This window comes from Saccostrea echinata, unplaced genomic scaffold (genome assembly GCF_033153115.1).
Source record: "Saccostrea echinata isolate AGI-Se365-2 ecotype Australia unplaced genomic scaffold, CSIRO_AGI_Sech_v1 ptg000009l, whole genome shotgun sequence".
Taxonomy (NCBI): Eukaryota; Metazoa; Mollusca; class Bivalvia; order Ostreida; family Ostreidae; genus Saccostrea; species Saccostrea echinata.
The window spans coordinates 45,483,881-45,500,885 of NW_026889758.1; the positions used below are offsets into that span (position 1 = coordinate 45,483,881).

At 32.3% G+C, this 17,005-nt stretch overlaps 1 protein-coding gene across 1 annotated transcript in view; it reads right to left on the reverse strand.

The window, feature by feature from the left end:
• The window catches only part of LOC133182820 (uncharacterized), a 44,800-nt gene that overhangs the window by 12,508 nt on the left and 15,287 nt on the right, over window positions 1-17,005 (reverse strand). Inside the window, exons 10-17 of the mRNA XM_061317665.1 lie at window positions 11,077-11,325; window positions 10,441-10,615; window positions 6,881-6,983; window positions 6,088-6,348; window positions 5,840-5,908; window positions 5,145-5,233; window positions 4,238-4,381; window positions 134-215 (exon numbers count right to left, since the gene is read on the reverse strand). Coding sequence (XP_061173649.1) covers window positions 134-215; window positions 4,238-4,381; window positions 5,145-5,233; window positions 5,840-5,908; window positions 6,088-6,348; window positions 6,881-6,983; window positions 10,441-10,615; window positions 11,077-11,325 — 1,172 coding nt within the window. The remainder of the gene's footprint in view (window positions 1-133; window positions 216-4,237; window positions 4,382-5,144; window positions 5,234-5,839; window positions 5,909-6,087; window positions 6,349-6,880; window positions 6,984-10,440; window positions 10,616-11,076; window positions 11,326-17,005) is intronic.

Here is a 17,005-nt window from a genome sequence, read left to right on the forward strand (position 1 = left end):
GTTTAATGTCATTTTACTAAAAAACATATTAAGTTAATCTAGATGACTTTTGATCAAAGATTTTCAAGTGCTCTTTCATGATGGCATAACAACAGGCATGACTTTTCTTGTCAGGATCCACCCATGTTCTTACCAAAACTGACAAAACCTGGTTCTGGCCATTCTCAAACACATGCAAACACTGCTCTGTATCAACATTTGTGAGTCGTAGTGTCCTGCAAGTATAAAAAAACAACCAAATCAGAATCAATATTAAGCAACATTTACTGAAAGAAACTTCAAAGACATATATCAAGTAGTTTCTATCAAATATTTACAAATACATCTTATCATAACCCCAGCCAAATTGTTTACATGGAACTGTCATTCTGTAAAACCTTCAAAAGAAGCAAGCTTGTGGGAAGAGGTGCCCACTTTACATTATCTACGATGAGAGTTAATAGGAAAGAGTTGTAGTGATCTAAACAATTCCTCTGATACACTAATTGATAGTGACAGACAAAGAGAGCAGCCCTGGCTGACCCCACTCAAGTTTACAAACATCTCTATGTCAGAATTAAACAGCTCTTATACAATTAGTGGGAATCATCAATACAATTAGTTTTTCTGTGCACAGATTACTAAGTAGATGAATCAATGCCCTTATAACACACACACTACCAGTAGAATGGGAAGGGCAAAATGTTTCTTTACTTGTTAGCCAGTATCATTTTCTCTGATGTATCTAATATTTCAACTTGTGTGTATCATCCAAATTCTTTTTCAATGTTTTACCACTTTCTTATCATAAAAAGGAAAATTGATGATACATGTATGAATCTGGCATTACCAGTCTGACAGTACTGTAACATTATTCACATCAAAAAGAATATAAAATACAGAAATTTATAAATTTTGCATGCATAAACATGTTTTAATTTCTTTCTCATTCATATTAAATAAAAATATTTCCCTGGAATGTGTGTACAATAAATCCTGAATAACTTTTCAAACATTTGCATTTTTCTTGAATTTATATAGAATTTTATTTCAACATTGAAAGAATGCAGTATCTCACACAAATAAAATTGAAGTGGTATGCTAAAAAGTGAATTAAAATGAATTAAATGTGCTAAAATACACACAAATACATTACTTAAAGACCACATAACTGTATGAGTAAATGTTTAAGCATGATATAATATTATATTTTATGTCCTTAACTTGTCAAGGAAAGTGTGGAACATTTTAGCGAGCACAAAACTTCAAGGCTAATCATCGTAAGAGGAATATCTAAAATGATTATGAGCTTCCGTCAGAATGTCATAATTAGGGCTAATTGCCTTGTTAAACCATACAACAGAGTATCCTCAACTTGTCAATTATATTTTCAACTGACCTAAAAGTATATAAACTATACCTCTTCCCATTTTAAAATAGCTGATGATATATATATAGTCTTTCTTAAATACTTTATTAAGGAACCCTGTGGACATTTTTAATGCGTTTACGGAGATGCTCGTTTGTGAATGACCTGGTTTATTTCTATTGGTGGACTCACTTCCTTCTTCATCATGTAAAACAAACATTTGGGGTAATTAAATCATATATGGCATTGCCATTTGTAAATACAAATTCCTAGACATATAAAATAACATCAGACATGACTCACTAGGACCTGTATTATACAACAGAATTAGAAGACTTTCTTCAGCCCCCCTGCAGTTGGTTGACAAATCGTATGCCTTGTTTTAGTAGAATAGAGTGTATAAATGAAACACACCATTTCTCATTGCATTTCATGAAAGAATTTTCTACAAATGATTCAAAGAAAACTATGCGTCACTTGATGAAATACCCTGTCATAACATGTTATTTAATTCATAAAAAAATACTATTTATGCAATTTTTTTAACAAAACTTTATACATTTTTATTTTCAAGAAATCATATAAACCATAGTACTTTATATATATATAAAATAACAACCAGAAATGCGATCTGTACAACCACATACAATAAAAGAAATTTGATTACAATGTACTACTATATGCAGATCTGTTGGTAAATAAATTAGCATAACATTTTATTTGTATTATGTTTTGCGTTTTATTTTTCTCGAAAGCAGAAAAAAATAAATAAAGAAGATATACATTTACAACATTTTTATCATAAAAATGTCAAAGTTTTTTTTTTAAAACAAAAGTCAAATGTTAATTAAAACATGCAAAAGTATACTAAATGAGGGTCTTAAATAAGGCATTCAAATTAATGTCAGACCCTTAAAGTTTCACAGAAATTAATTAATATAGCTTAAAAATTCCAAAATTCAAGAGAACTTTCAAATCAGCACTAGTACCTCACTAGGTCAAAGCTTGCATGTAGAAGTTTTATATTCAGGTTGAAATGACCATGACCTAATTAATTTTCTTAAAATCTTCGAAATAAAGGTAAACTAAATCCAGTGAATGAATGTTTTTAGAATGAGTCACTGTTGAAAAATGACCGTCTTCAGGAAATATTCAAAACCCTTTTTAAAATGTGCTGAAAATATGACAAATGGTGTTGCATGTGTCGGTATGATGTGCAAAGAGCATGGAAGAAAAAAACTGGCAGGATGTTCTTGCAAGGAATAGAAAAACAGGCATAGAAGATGCTTATCAATGCATTAATTGCATGTAAATTAAGTAAATATTAAAGGTACACCTGAGGTAATTAATGAATTTTTTTCATATTGTAGACAATCACTTTTAATCTTAAAAACAAAACAAAATGAAAAAAAATTTTAAAAAAAACAAACTTCTAATTCTTGACCCAATATTCTGTCTCAAAACTAGGAAAATCTGGTTTTAGTATTTTATTGAAATATGTAATCTACACTGTTTGTGATTTAATTGTCTATCTTTCTGTGTACATATAAAAAGTGCAGATTTGCTTATTTTTTTTCAAAGAATGAAGAAGAAGTCTTAGAATAAAAAAAAATTGGATAAAGTCATCCAAAATATGGCTAGGTCTCTCAATGAGATTAGAATTCAAATATTTGGAATATAAACTATCATGCAAAAATTCATATTTTGTTTATTGACTTACAAAATACTGCAGTATTACTGTGTATGTCTCAATACACCACTGATCCCCCTTCAGGTAACATGAATCCCCCTCCCTTTCCTGCAATCTGACCTTTCTACACCAATTCTAGATAAAGGAGCATGACAAAGTGAGAATTTTCAATAACATAAAAAATGAATGGATAATAAATGATTGTACTTTTCCCTCAACACTGCAAGCTCATTAATTATATCAATTGACTAATTAGTTACATGTTAGGATACCTAACAACAGAATAAAAGAATGTGGCAAGCCAAAAGAATGCCATTTTTTTTCCCTGTTTTCCCATTCCATCACATAGCATTATTGGTGATTAAAATTCCTCAGACAAAATCCCCTACTTCTTTAATTGAACAGGTGGGAAAACTCTTTCTTAATATTTATATTAACCCTACATACCAACTTTGAACTTTTCACTGTGCTCTAATCCAAATCCATTGTATTACTATTGCAAATGAAGGCATAAAAATAACTCTAATATTAGTTTTCAATTACAATTTTTTGATAGAGCAATGATGTATGAGGTAATTTGCATTGTTAGTTATGCAAGTTATAAATTTAAGTGTTTTCTTGGCTTGAGAAAAATAAAGATTAATCAGTCAAATGTGGACAACAAAAGAAAGATAACTCATTGAAAATTAAGAAATGACAGTGTTGTCCAAAATCTCGACCAGCCAATTCGGTATTGGAAAATTGGTTTCTAGCACTTGTCATGTTTCTTCTTTTCTCATAAAATCAACAAGGAAAGGACTTCAATTTTGAATTCCTTCTTGTAAGGTTACACAATCCCAAGTATTTATTAATAGTCCCCAAAAAATGATGAAAGATGGTACAACAAAAAGATGGTACCCAAAAAAACCCCAAACAAATAAACAAAAACAAGAATGTTTATTATGTCAAACCTTGCATAAATTTGTCATTGTCAGACCAGTCTAACTAAAATGAAATGTTTGATCTCAATAATGTTTTCACACTTTAATCTGGGATTTTTACTACTTTTAATGTAAAGAACTATAACCCTGGTTTATACCACTAGTCTCAAAACACCAGGTTGTCTGCTCTTTTTAAGCTATGAATGCTCTTTTTTCCTAAGCTTGTACATGTTCTTAGTTGTCAGACAATTTAGAATTATCTTAACTTTTGACACTTACATGTCACTGGAGCCTGTAACAACACATTCCCCATCATAATGCAAGCAATGGATGCCAGATTTGTGACCTGGCTCTATTGTCTTGTAGTGCAGAAATGTCACTCTGTGCCACAACTTCACCGTCTTGTCATGTGATCCTGAGAGTCTACAAATGTCAACTTACAATTATGAAGTGTAACTCTGATTCCGGAATCTGCCTACGAAATACATTCTTTTTCAAACACAGACAACACAACATATTAAACCTTTTGCTACTGCACACTATCAAATATGATTTTAAATTTTCCTATGAAGAATTGACACCACAAGAAACATTGCAAGAAATTTCAAAACTATGAAAATTAAGTTCACTGTCCATTAAGTATTTAGTCCAATCATTATCACTTAGAAGGTCTGTTACTGACTGTCCACAGAAATATGGCAGGTTGTTCAAGACCATGGAAGGCAAGGCAAAGCCGAGGCTTCCATGGACTTGAACAACATGCCATATTTCTGTGGACAGTCAGTAACAAACCTAATAAGTCTTATGTTTTGTTGAGGACCAATAACAGTTAACAAGCCTACCGAGATCAATTGCAATTAAACAATTTTCTTGTCTGTGGTAATCTTCTTCACTAGTCATTTTGTTGTTTACCTATTACCGTATGTCACTGAAAAGGGGCACTCCTCTAAATTTAATCGCAGCATTGCCAAATTGGTAAGGATGTAATTTATTGCTTTCTTTTAAAAGAAAAAATAGTACTGGAATGATTTTCTCTTTAAATTTAGATGACATAACATTGTTTTATCCTCCAAGTTGTCATCAAACTTTTTGCTACTCACCTTCCATATAAATAATGAAGGCAGGAACATGATGTTTGTTACTCAATGACAGAGCGTCATTCTAGTGCAAGGCCAAACAAACTTACATGTACTTATGGTTCATCTGTACGCAAGACACACAGCCTCTGTGATCATCCAATACAGCTTTTTTCTCAAATGCCTTAAGATCCCACACCTACAAATCCACAAGTACCCTCATTTCTTTATATATGTTTTTCTCCCTCACAATTTTCTTTTTGAAATATGATTTGGCTTCTTTTTGAAAATAATATATTATCCTTTGTCTCTTGATCCAGTTTTTATAGTACTATATTTACATTTGTAAATGTTTTCCTTTATATAACACTATTAAAAGCAACGCGTATCTATATCCGTATAAACACGGGTTCCTCGCGTCATAAATGTTTGACGTAATTTCTCAGTGACGTCATAAAGGGTCGACGCGCAATCAATAGATCAAACTCGTGCCGTTGAGTTTGAAAAAATAAAACATTTCATGTGTTAAAGGTTATAATCAGGCTAATAAATAATATGAATAAGTCACAAATGTAAATATAAGTAATAAGGTAAGATTTTAAAAAATCTATCGGGATATAAATATGGGTTGGTACGAGATCAAATTTACCATAAAGCCCTTCGGGCTTTATGAAATTTGATCTCGTGACCAACCCTTATTTATATCCCGATAGATGTTTAAAAATGATACCTTATTTCTTAAGTAAAGGAAGTAGATTTTCAATAAACAAAGTCTTTTCTGCAAGTTTGCTGAAGCACTACTTACAATTAAAGTTGTGTCCCATGAGCCAGAGATGAGTGTGTTGCCTTCAAACTGCAGGCATCTTATTCCACCCTACAGAAATAAAACATTGATATCAATGCTTACTATCAACAGAATAGACTAACCTGACTGCAAATTATAGTTTGTTTAAAATATCAAACATCTGATGCTATTTAACCTATCATTAACAAATAATTCTTGTGAACGAATTATAGTTTGTTTACAGTATCGAACATATCTCAAATGCTGACCTTGTGTCCATAGAATTTGTGTATACTCTGACCGCTCCGGACGTCCCACAGCCTTATACATCTGTCCAGTCCGGCCGATATTAGACGCTTCTTGTCAAAGTGTACACACACTACCCCATTCATGTGACCCTGGAGTTTGCGTACCCTCCTGACACTTTTGACCACCCCCATGTATCTCTGGACCGCTAGCTTGTACTCACTCTCTTCCTCCTGGTTTTCTTCTTTCTTCCATTCTAAATGCAGGCTTGGAGCTGATTTACCCTATAATCAGTCAAAGGTCAACTTTAATATCATGCATTGGCCTACCCATCTTTTTAATATCTTCTTTTGAAAAAAAAAAACTTTTCATGTTAACTGTAATTTCAGAAAAAGCTAAAAATTGTGTCATAAAGGAAGTGGGGATCATTGGGATGTTGACTTCTGTAACATATATCATATTACACTATACTAAATAAGGTTTCATAATTATTCATTGAACATAAAATTTTGTTGTTTTGTCAGGTTTGAGCCTGCCTGACCACAAAATTAGGTAATCAACATAGTACAACATTTTTCTTATGATAGAATAAGATGAGGCATCTGTCCACAAATTTACTGATCAACGAAAATGTATTTTTTTTTGTCCTTTAAACCACACAATTTGATCCACATGAAAATGAATGAAACCAGAGTCTCAGACAAGGTTTTCAAATAAATCTAAAGTATTGTATCAAAAGTCAATATATCTATTAACCAGTATAACCTGGGTTAATAATCTAGATATAAAAACAAAAAAATAATATAAAACTCATACCAAAAGGTCATCTGCCTGCACAAGGTCAGTTCTCACATCCAGGGCGACCTCGTCTTTAGGTTTTCTTGGCTGTGGCCTCTGTTTTACCATAGATCTTACCTCCCTAGGAATAAAAAATTACTGAATTACAATAAAGCATGTAAAGAAGCAAAATAGCAGACTTTCAGTCTTGTGTGTCCAGTGTTTGCCAAGGCAATGTGTGCCTAGTTTGTCTTCCTTACAGTCATATTGAAGAGGTATGATAATATACCTGGTCATGTAGTTAATATAACGATACAAAATATAATACAGTAGATCATATAATACTGTTACAATATTTGATATAATTTGCAGAAAACTGTAGTTTATGATTATTGTTGGAACTAATAACTATTATCCAAATCGAACAACTAATTTATCAGTATATTTTTTTTAGATTATGCTGTTAAATGTACATGTATATTCATCTTATAAGGCTTTTTCTATGCCTACATGTAGATTAATAATTTAATTATGAGTTCCTCACTGACAAAAGCAGCTGCAAATGACATGACAGCTTTGATTCATTAGCGTATTGAAAAAAAAACTTCAAACGCATAACCCCACCCCACCCCCCACCCCCAAATCAAAACAAACAAAAACAAAACAAAAAAACTTGGGAGTTATTAAAGTGGGTCTGATAGGTTACAGGAAACAAACCTTTTTATGTCAATTCATCTAATCAATATGATTGATTCTAACAGGGATTAACTTCCTTCATTTTAAGATGTTTAGGTCTTCAATACATTATCCTTATATCCAATGGGATCAGGCAACAAGCTTTGGCTATTTGAGCCCTTGCATATATTTCTCAGACTTGCAAGATAAAATTCAGACTCATATTACCCAACATAGAAATACGTACATGTAACTGCATGGAAAAATACCAATTGAATACCATATGAAAATTAAAAAACACATTATGAGTGGATTCCCCATTTACACTGTTTACTAAATTTTGCCATAATTATGCTTTTATTTACTAACATTTATGTAAGAATTTTTCACTAATAAACACCATTTTGATACAAAAATTCAAACCACAAGTAGAATTTTAATTTTATAGCCATTAAAATGAAATTAGGACATTTTTAAGTCAATGAATCAAGTTTTACAACAAAATCCTTTTTATATTTAATACAATTCTTTCTTGGTAAAAGTCTGGAAACCTAGTTTCCTTTCATTTGTTTTTATCTTCTAATGTTAACTTGTGGTTGCAGCCTCTAATGTTCCTAAAGTGTCAGAGAAACAGGTTAATCCTCTAGTCTTAGAAATATGACTCAGATACTATAGGAAGGAGATAGACTGCATATTAAATAGTCTGTGGGAGAAGAAAGCTTTCAAAGAACAATTAGTTGTATCCCCCACTTACTTGTGAACCCAAATAAAATGTAAAAAAAAATAGTTATGTAACATCATGAAATTGACCATTTCATAATGATCATAACTTATTTTTTTATACTCACAGTTGACAATGATATATATTCTTTTTGGAATTTAATTTTTAATCTTTAACCTTGAATCTTTATCAAGAGTGCCAACAAGAGTGGGAAATTTTCCCAGACTGATATGTTATTTTTGATATGTTAACTATATTATCAATAATCATTATGTCTTCAGCCTTAATATTTGACCTTGTCCTCTTGCCATCTAGCATCTCTGATGAAGTAGATGGGTGAAATAGAATACTGGGTGGTCAAATGGCATTCTAACTTGTTTTCAAGTTATTCTCAGATTCAGAATAACTGCCTTAATTTCTATTTTATCTAATTGACAACTGACCCTTAAATAAACAAAAAGCATTGCAAAGCAGAGCATTCCCATTGCAAAATCAAGGCAGCATTCAATATCGATCCCGATGCAAATTACATCACTTCTGTTATGCACACAAGGACACACTAACCCACCCACCCCCACACACAAGCTTGTTACTATATCCCTTCCAACTCCGTTGTGAGGGGATAACTAGCTACTTCTTCTTGTGGTCACTTAGTGCTTTTCCGTAAGTGACTGAAATGTCAAATGGTATGCTTTAAACTGTGTGTACAACATTGCTAAAACATATCACTTTGTTTAGATTTAATCTTTGCTATTTTGACCATCAAACTGATAGCCCTAAGGCTTCTTATACTTGACGTCCAACATCCCTTAAACAAGTATAAGACTGAAATTCCATTTGGCACTCTTGTTTATATTTGTACCAATGCACACATGAACACAGAGATTCAATTATATATATAAGGACTATTGAATATTTATCGAGTCATCTTTAATGATGCCTTACCCACGTTATCAATTTTAAAAACCAAGAGACTTTCACATATGATTATGCTAATTACCATGTGCTTGTCATGCCCATAATTGGCACTTCCCCGTGGTTAAAGTACATAAGTAAAAATGGTAAAAAGAGTATTAACAGAATGGTGGCTTTTTATCATTGTCTATGTATATTACATTTCTTCATACAATGTTTCCTCTGCATATTTCAATCTGTGTTGCACTTCCTTCTCTTATCTTTGAAAATCATCCTTTTTGACATAATATTTTAGCACTTGACCCACATACAACAACATGCCTGACTATAGGACCTTCCTCTGATATATGGAAATGTGTGATTAAAATCTACATACATTTTGATGTTTTTTATCGGGTTCAATAACTAATCATAAAAAATTAAGGGCAGGCAGCATGTTAGCAAAGAGAAGGCTACTAACGGACAAACTCTGAACTGTTTTGTGTTTCAATTCTACAATTTAATGGGTAGCTAACAAATAAATGACATCACAAGTTAGACTAGTGGTTTATAGGCAAACAAGGAGATAAATGATTTGAATACTGTATACAGGGTTATTTTCTCTCCCTGTTAGGAGACAAATGATTTGAATACTGTATACAGGGTTATTTTCTCTCCCTGTTAGGAGACAAATGATTTGAATACTGTATACAGGGTTATTTTCTCTCCCTGTTAGGAGACAAATGATTTGAATACTGTATACAGGGTTATTTTCTCTCCCTGTTATTTTCGCCCTTTCACAATTGCAAACAATTTTGTCCCATTTCAAATTCGCCTAGTCCCAATTCTGTTTAAGAAATTATACAATGTTTTTTAAATTATACCCGTTTTAAATTCGCCCGTCTGTGAGTAGGGAGAAAGGGGCAAAAATAAAATGGGGGCAAACATTTCCCTGTATACAGATCATTTATCTCCTTGTTTGCCTATAAACCACTAGCCTAATTTGTGATGTCATTTATTTGTTAGTAATTTTTCAGTCATTCTTAAAATGGAGTTAAATTTGAGTCTTCTAAGAAAAGTACACTGAAGCCTCATTATTCTGGACACCAATAATCCGGATGCTTTACCTTCCAGACAAAATTTGTGAGGAACAATCTATATTTATATATACTAAGTATGTTTCAGTAATCTAGACACTTCACCAATTCGGATGATTTGCTCGAGAACACAAGCGTCCAGATTAATTAGATGCAACTGTAATAAAACTCCCACCAACGTTTAGACTTTTTTCAGGTACTATCACTCATACCTAACGTCAGTCTTCTGTCTCTTGGTTTTGAATCGTTTTTTCTCTGCCTTTTCTCTTTGTTTCTGCTCTTTCTGGTGATCAGCCTCAATCTTTTCCAATTCTTTTGGCTTGTCTTCTGCACCAGATTTCTTCAATGGCTTCCAGTGTGGCTGGGATGCAGTCTGTTCCCTTTCATCTATATTTGTGTACATGAATGTACAGTTTCAAAAATTGATTTTTGCTTCCAATTTTTTGGCTGGTTACTAGTAAACACATTGCCTATTGATGATAAATTCTGCAGTTTTTAGCTATGTGATTACAAGTATATGAAAGGACAATATAAAAAAGAGTTGGGGGAGAGAGACCTTATTTGCTCAGATCAACACTGCTAGCAAACAATAGACAAGGTTGCAATTAAATGAGAATAATATTGATTTCTTTGAAAAAAAAATATGAGCAAAATCATCATAAATAAGGAACTGTCTCAATGCAGTTTCTGAAAAATAAATTTCATTCATGCACCAGTAGAGTTCCTAATATTTCAACATCTGGCCCGGGGATCATGAAGCAGTTTTAGACTAAGTCAGAATTTGAACATTGCCATAAAGTTTTATTATAGTAAATGCATAGAATTTAAAGTGTTATTAAAATTCAAACCTGTCTCCTCCTCATCCTCCTCACAAGCCTGGTATATAAAATCCTCATACTGGGAAAGATCCTCATCTGACACCTCATCCCCCTCATCGCTCTTCTCATCTTCCTCTTTTTTGTCCCCTGTTCCCTCCTTATTTTCCCTCTTGAATTTGATGGCATATCTTTCCCTCTTTCTGGCCTCCTCTTTCTCCTTTTTCTCTGTCTCTTCCTGTTCAATCACAGCCTGGGTACCTCTCCTCACTTCAATGTCAACTGTTGAGGAAATATTCCAAGAGATTATTACAAGTTAAGAATCATCTTGCCAAATTAAATGAACATCATATCCAACTAAAGAGTAATAGATGAATTCAACATTATCTATAAGGGAAGCAAGGCCAGTTTCGGAGTTCACATCCTACAAGTTGTAATTTTAATAAAAGTACCAAAAAAGTTCAAAGAGACTATAAAATACAACACAAAATTCATGCATTTATAATCAGATTTAAATATACCACCCAGTGCAATGAAATATTAAATATATGGCTCAATATTCTTTCTTGCATCATTCAGAATAGTTCAAAAACTGAGAAATATAAAAGTCAGGCACCTTAGTCTTCATTGTTTCTAAAAGAGTAATATAGTCACACACACAAATATGTATATTGTAAAAAAAAAATCAAATAATTGCTACAGTGCATTTTTTAATTTAAATAGAAAAATTGCTACAAAGCTCAGATGATATTTCAAAGCCTTTAAAGTAATTAAAGCCTGATATTAACTTTCTCCTTCATTTTTTTTCCAATGAAAGGATAGCCTTTACTCACTTTGTACCATACAGTAATATATACAATTTTAAACATGCAAATGATTTTCTGTGAGATTATATTCAGTATAAAGCTTTAAAATATTGGTATGCATGCATAAATTAAATACTTTTAATTCATTTCTGTCAAGATTTTAGGACTGTACAATATGCTATAAGTTTTATATTAAATAATGTTTAAGGAGGAATAAACTCCAAGCAAAGAGAGGTAACTCTAGCATCGCTACATCATTATTTCCTTTAATTTAAAGCTTTAACACTAATTTGTCACATATGCTGTCTAGTAAGGTATACTTAATTCTCTCAAATGTCATTTTCATATACATCTTCTGCTAGAAAATTGAAATATTAAATTACAGGAAATAATCCATTTTATCAAGCAGAGGGCTAATTTCTCTCACCTAAATTGATTTAAGGTTCACTGTCCCTTTGCCCATGTATTCACAAAAAATTTTGCTTTAACACTTATGACTTTCCAAAACAAATCTAATTTATAAAATGCACACAATTTTAGCATTCTTTCTGGGGGAAATTTTGACAGAAATGGCCTTTTTACTTGACAATTTTTTAAAGGAATAGTACTTATTTATCCCAGTGAGAGTTACCTCTCTTATAAGAGGGTCAGTGAACCTTAAAATGCTAGTCTCCACGCTTATTTGTTTGACGTGTATTTTTTTTTCAAAAAATATTTTAAGTAATTCTAAATTCTTTTATAAGGAACATAATTTCAGGATTATAGAAAGACATTCATCTCCTACATTAATTAAGGAATACACTTTACATACTACAAGCTCTTTCTAATCAGTTTTTTAAAATTCCATGACTCTTCTTGTTCAAGATTTTGTGCAAATAAGATCATATTTCCCATAATGGTAACTGGTATCCATGGTACTGTTTTTTTTTTTTGGGGGGGGGGGGGGGTTGTTTGTTTTTTCGTCCCATTAGCATTTATTCTTTTAATCAGATCATACAAAATGGACGAATAAAAAACCTAAAAAGATTACCATCTAATCGGGATATGATAATTAAGACATACATTTATATTTATACCTGTACAGGGTGATGAGACTTCAACAGGATACAGTATTTTAGAACAGTGAACAGTATATTTTCTCTAGTATAGTACAAGCATATAGAGTCATGCTGCAGAGTAAAACACTTCTGTAATACTATATGTGTGATATATAAATCTAGTACAAACAACTGTGTAATACTTAAAAAATAAAGAGTCTAGAGAATTTGGCACATTATGCTACCTTGTGCTGTGGATATGTTCCTTCTATCATCTGAAAAGGTTTATACATGAAATATTATCACAAGTGTCAACACATTTAGAAAATGTACAAATCATTTCAGACACAAAATGTTCTTCTAAGAAATGTATTTTTTTTTTACAATGGATAAAAAAATAATCATCATGGATTTTTCTGGAACATTTCTATGAATATATATTACATAATATAAATAACAAAACAGAAAATATCCTGAAAATTTATCAAAACAAGAGGCCCGTGGGCCACATCAATCACCTGAGCATTTTGGCTAAGGAAAAGCAGAAATCAGTATAGTATTGAAAAGTTTAAATATAAAAGTGGTAACAACATTTGTCCTCTTTTGAGACCTTGCCCTACCCCCAGGGACATAATTTGAACACACTTGAATCTACACTTCCTGGGGATGCTTCTAAATTAATACAACTAATTATGGCTTTGCTGTTCTTGAGAAGAAATTTCTTATTGACATATCCTTCATATTCCTTTGTTTAACTTTGTTCCCCTGTTGTGGCCCCACCCTACCCAAAGGGGTCATGATTTGAACAAACTTGATTCTACACTACATAATGATGCTTCGAAGATCCATAAAAATATGATTAATCATGGCCTTACTGTCGTTGAGAAGAAGAATTTTCCTATCTATTTTTATATAAAACTTTAATCCCCCCATTGTGGTCTTATTCTACACTCCATGAAGATGCTTCCATATCAATATGACTAATCAAGTCTTTGTAGTTCTTGGTAAGAAAATTTTGAAAGAATTTTTCCTATATATTTCTATGTAAAACTTTGATCACCCATTGTGGTCCGACCCAACTTCCGTGTGTCATGATTTGAACAAACCTGAATCTACACTACCTGAGGATGCTTCTATATCAATATGATTAATCATGGCTATGCTGTTCTTGAGAAGAAAGTTTTTAAAGATTTTTTCCTGTTTATTCCTTAAAACTATTTAAAACTTTGATGCCCAATTGTGGCCCCACCCAACCCCCAGGAGTCATGATTTGAACAAACTTGAAAAAACTTTGATCCCCCACTCTGGCCCCTACCTACACCCAGGGGTCATCAATTGAATAAATTTGAATCTACACTACCTGAGGATGCTTCCATATCAATATGACTAATCATGGTTTACTGTTCTTGAAAAGAAGATTTTTTAAAAGAAGCCACCCAATTTTCACTACTTCTTAATTATCTCCCCTTGAAAAAGGACATGGCCCTTCATTTGAACAAACTTAAATCCCCTTCACCCAAGGATGCTTTGTGGTAAGTTTGGTTGAAATTGGCCCAGTGGTTCTGGAGAAGAAGTCGAAAAATGTGACAAGTTTACAGACGTACGAATGGACAGAGAGATGGATAGATGGAAGACAGACAAAATGTGATCAGAAAAGCTCACTTGAGCTTTCAGCTCAGGTGAGCTAAAAAGAAACAAATACAAGAAAAGGAGAAAAAATCTTCTACAGGACAAAAGCCCCGAGTTTTATTTTGTGTTGATGCAGACAAATTTGAGCTTGACCTTGTACAGATGACTTTGATTCTGGGTCATGATACATCCTTTAATCATAACTTCCCTATGTGTAAAGTCATGCACCTGTACCATCTCCACATTATAATGGACCAGACAAGAATTTTATACTTGAAAATCCCTTGACCTTGACTTTCTTTTAATGTCCTTTGGTCAGGTATTATAAATACTCCTGGCTCATAATAACCTTCCTCTATATGCCAAATAAGCATTTCAAATGTTTCTTACAAAGTTATAGATTAGGCAAGATTTTATCACTTCTAATATCAATGAATTTGACCTTATATCAAATAACCCTTAATCAGGGTCAAGACACTCTCTCTGGCCATTAGTAATCTTTGTGCCAATTAAGTATGAAGTACTTCAAAAGTTAATGAGCAACACTGAAGTTTTAGACAGAAAAGGCAACAAACAGTCAAAGAAATAATAGATGAGAAACATTTCAATACAAGGAGATAAAAATATGTAAACTGTAGAATAAACTTTAATAGCAACAGTGTTAAACAACTTGTAAAAATGTTTACATGTTTAAATTATTTAGTCACTTTAAAAACTATTACAAAAGCCTACAAAGCAAAAGCATCCTAAAGTATATGTCATCTAATGCTATGCACTACCTATTTAATAAATAAACTATACTAAAACATATAAAAGACTACCCAAAAAAAAAGCTTAATAATGTGTTAATCAAGTAATTGTGGGCAAAAAAATGATGTACAGTAAAACATGACTAGAGAAAACATGGGTATAGTACAAACCTGACACTAACAGAGTCATATTGCTCAATAATAATGAAATAAGTAGTTTGGTTTGCCATAATTGCATTTCACTATATACGACGGGTTATCAAAAAGTTCGTGGACTGATGCGATAAAATTAGTACTAAGTAGTCTGTGCTTTCAAAATTTATAAGGAACATAAAACAACTAAAAATAAAGACGTGTTAAAAATTTTAGCATGATACATTGATTATTTGCCAAATTATTATAAAATAAAAACGACATTGTATGATCACCCGGCGCTGTCGCCGTTTAGTTTCATGACGTCCGACAACATCATTGTTTTTCAATGTCCGATTCTTCTACCTCACACACTTATCTTGATGAGATTCCCTGGAGTTGAGTAAGGACTTAAACCCGTCTTGTTTATATGACTTTACAATATTTTAAACAGCTGCTTTCAATACATATAATATTGCAAATGGATTTATACACTGGGAGAGATCCTCCCTTCATTATGCCAGCATATTTTGCTTTTTGGAGTTCAGTATCTACCACACATGATCAACGTAACGCCATTTTTTGACGTGACTGACTTTTCCCACCTTGACTACAAATGGACATTAACTGTGCATTCCTTTTCTCTCTGAATCTATTTTGGCATTTAAAAAACAAGTACTCTGGATGCATTTTATTTCACTGTAGCCAGTTTAAATATTTCCTAGGTCTATACGAGTTTTTTCAGGGGCAAAACTTAATAGAATGTTGGAAAAAGAAACCCCTCCCCCTATTTGACGTCATTTTCAAGCCCTTAATTATTTGGACACTCCATATAAAATTTACGATTAAATTTCATAGAACTTACAGAATGAGGTAAAAATTGCATATTTTACGGATCAATAGTGTCCCATCACATACCTGAATTAACAGGATTTTTGGATGTCAAATGTTCATAACAAAAGAGTTTTTCTCAGTGACACTGAGGTCGAAAAAACATCATGTTCAAGGTTGCGCCGCCTGGACATACCATTGCTTACTTAAACATTACTAATTTATATAAAAAAAAATTTTATTTATGATTTGTGGTTTATTCTATAGATAGAAAAGATGATGCTAACTAAATATTTAAAAAATCATTGATGTACCTAAAGCGGTTTTAATTTTATGGCGCTAGTCCACGAACTTTTTGATACCCCCTCGTATATGTCATATGCAGACTGAAGTAAGAAATCGTAAAAAAAAATCTTAAAAATACAGTCATATACTGTTTATAATGGCTTACAAGTAGGATTTTGGGGAGTTAAATTTTGGTCCTAAACTCTGTGTCCACTGTCCAACTTATAAGTGTGTCCTTGAAACATCAGTATTTTTCAGTATATATAAAACTTCGAGATATTCAAGGGTTCAAGATATTGAGGGTAAAATACTTAAAGATAAAGTGCTTGGGACTTCCAAATCACTTCGACATATCCAAGGTATATAAAAGTGCTTACATATTTTAATGATTTTATTTTTATTTCAAAAGATTGCTGTTGTATAAAAATTGTTGATAAAAGATTAAATATTGATGTCATATCCCAAACATTCTCTGAAACTTGGGAAAATACTA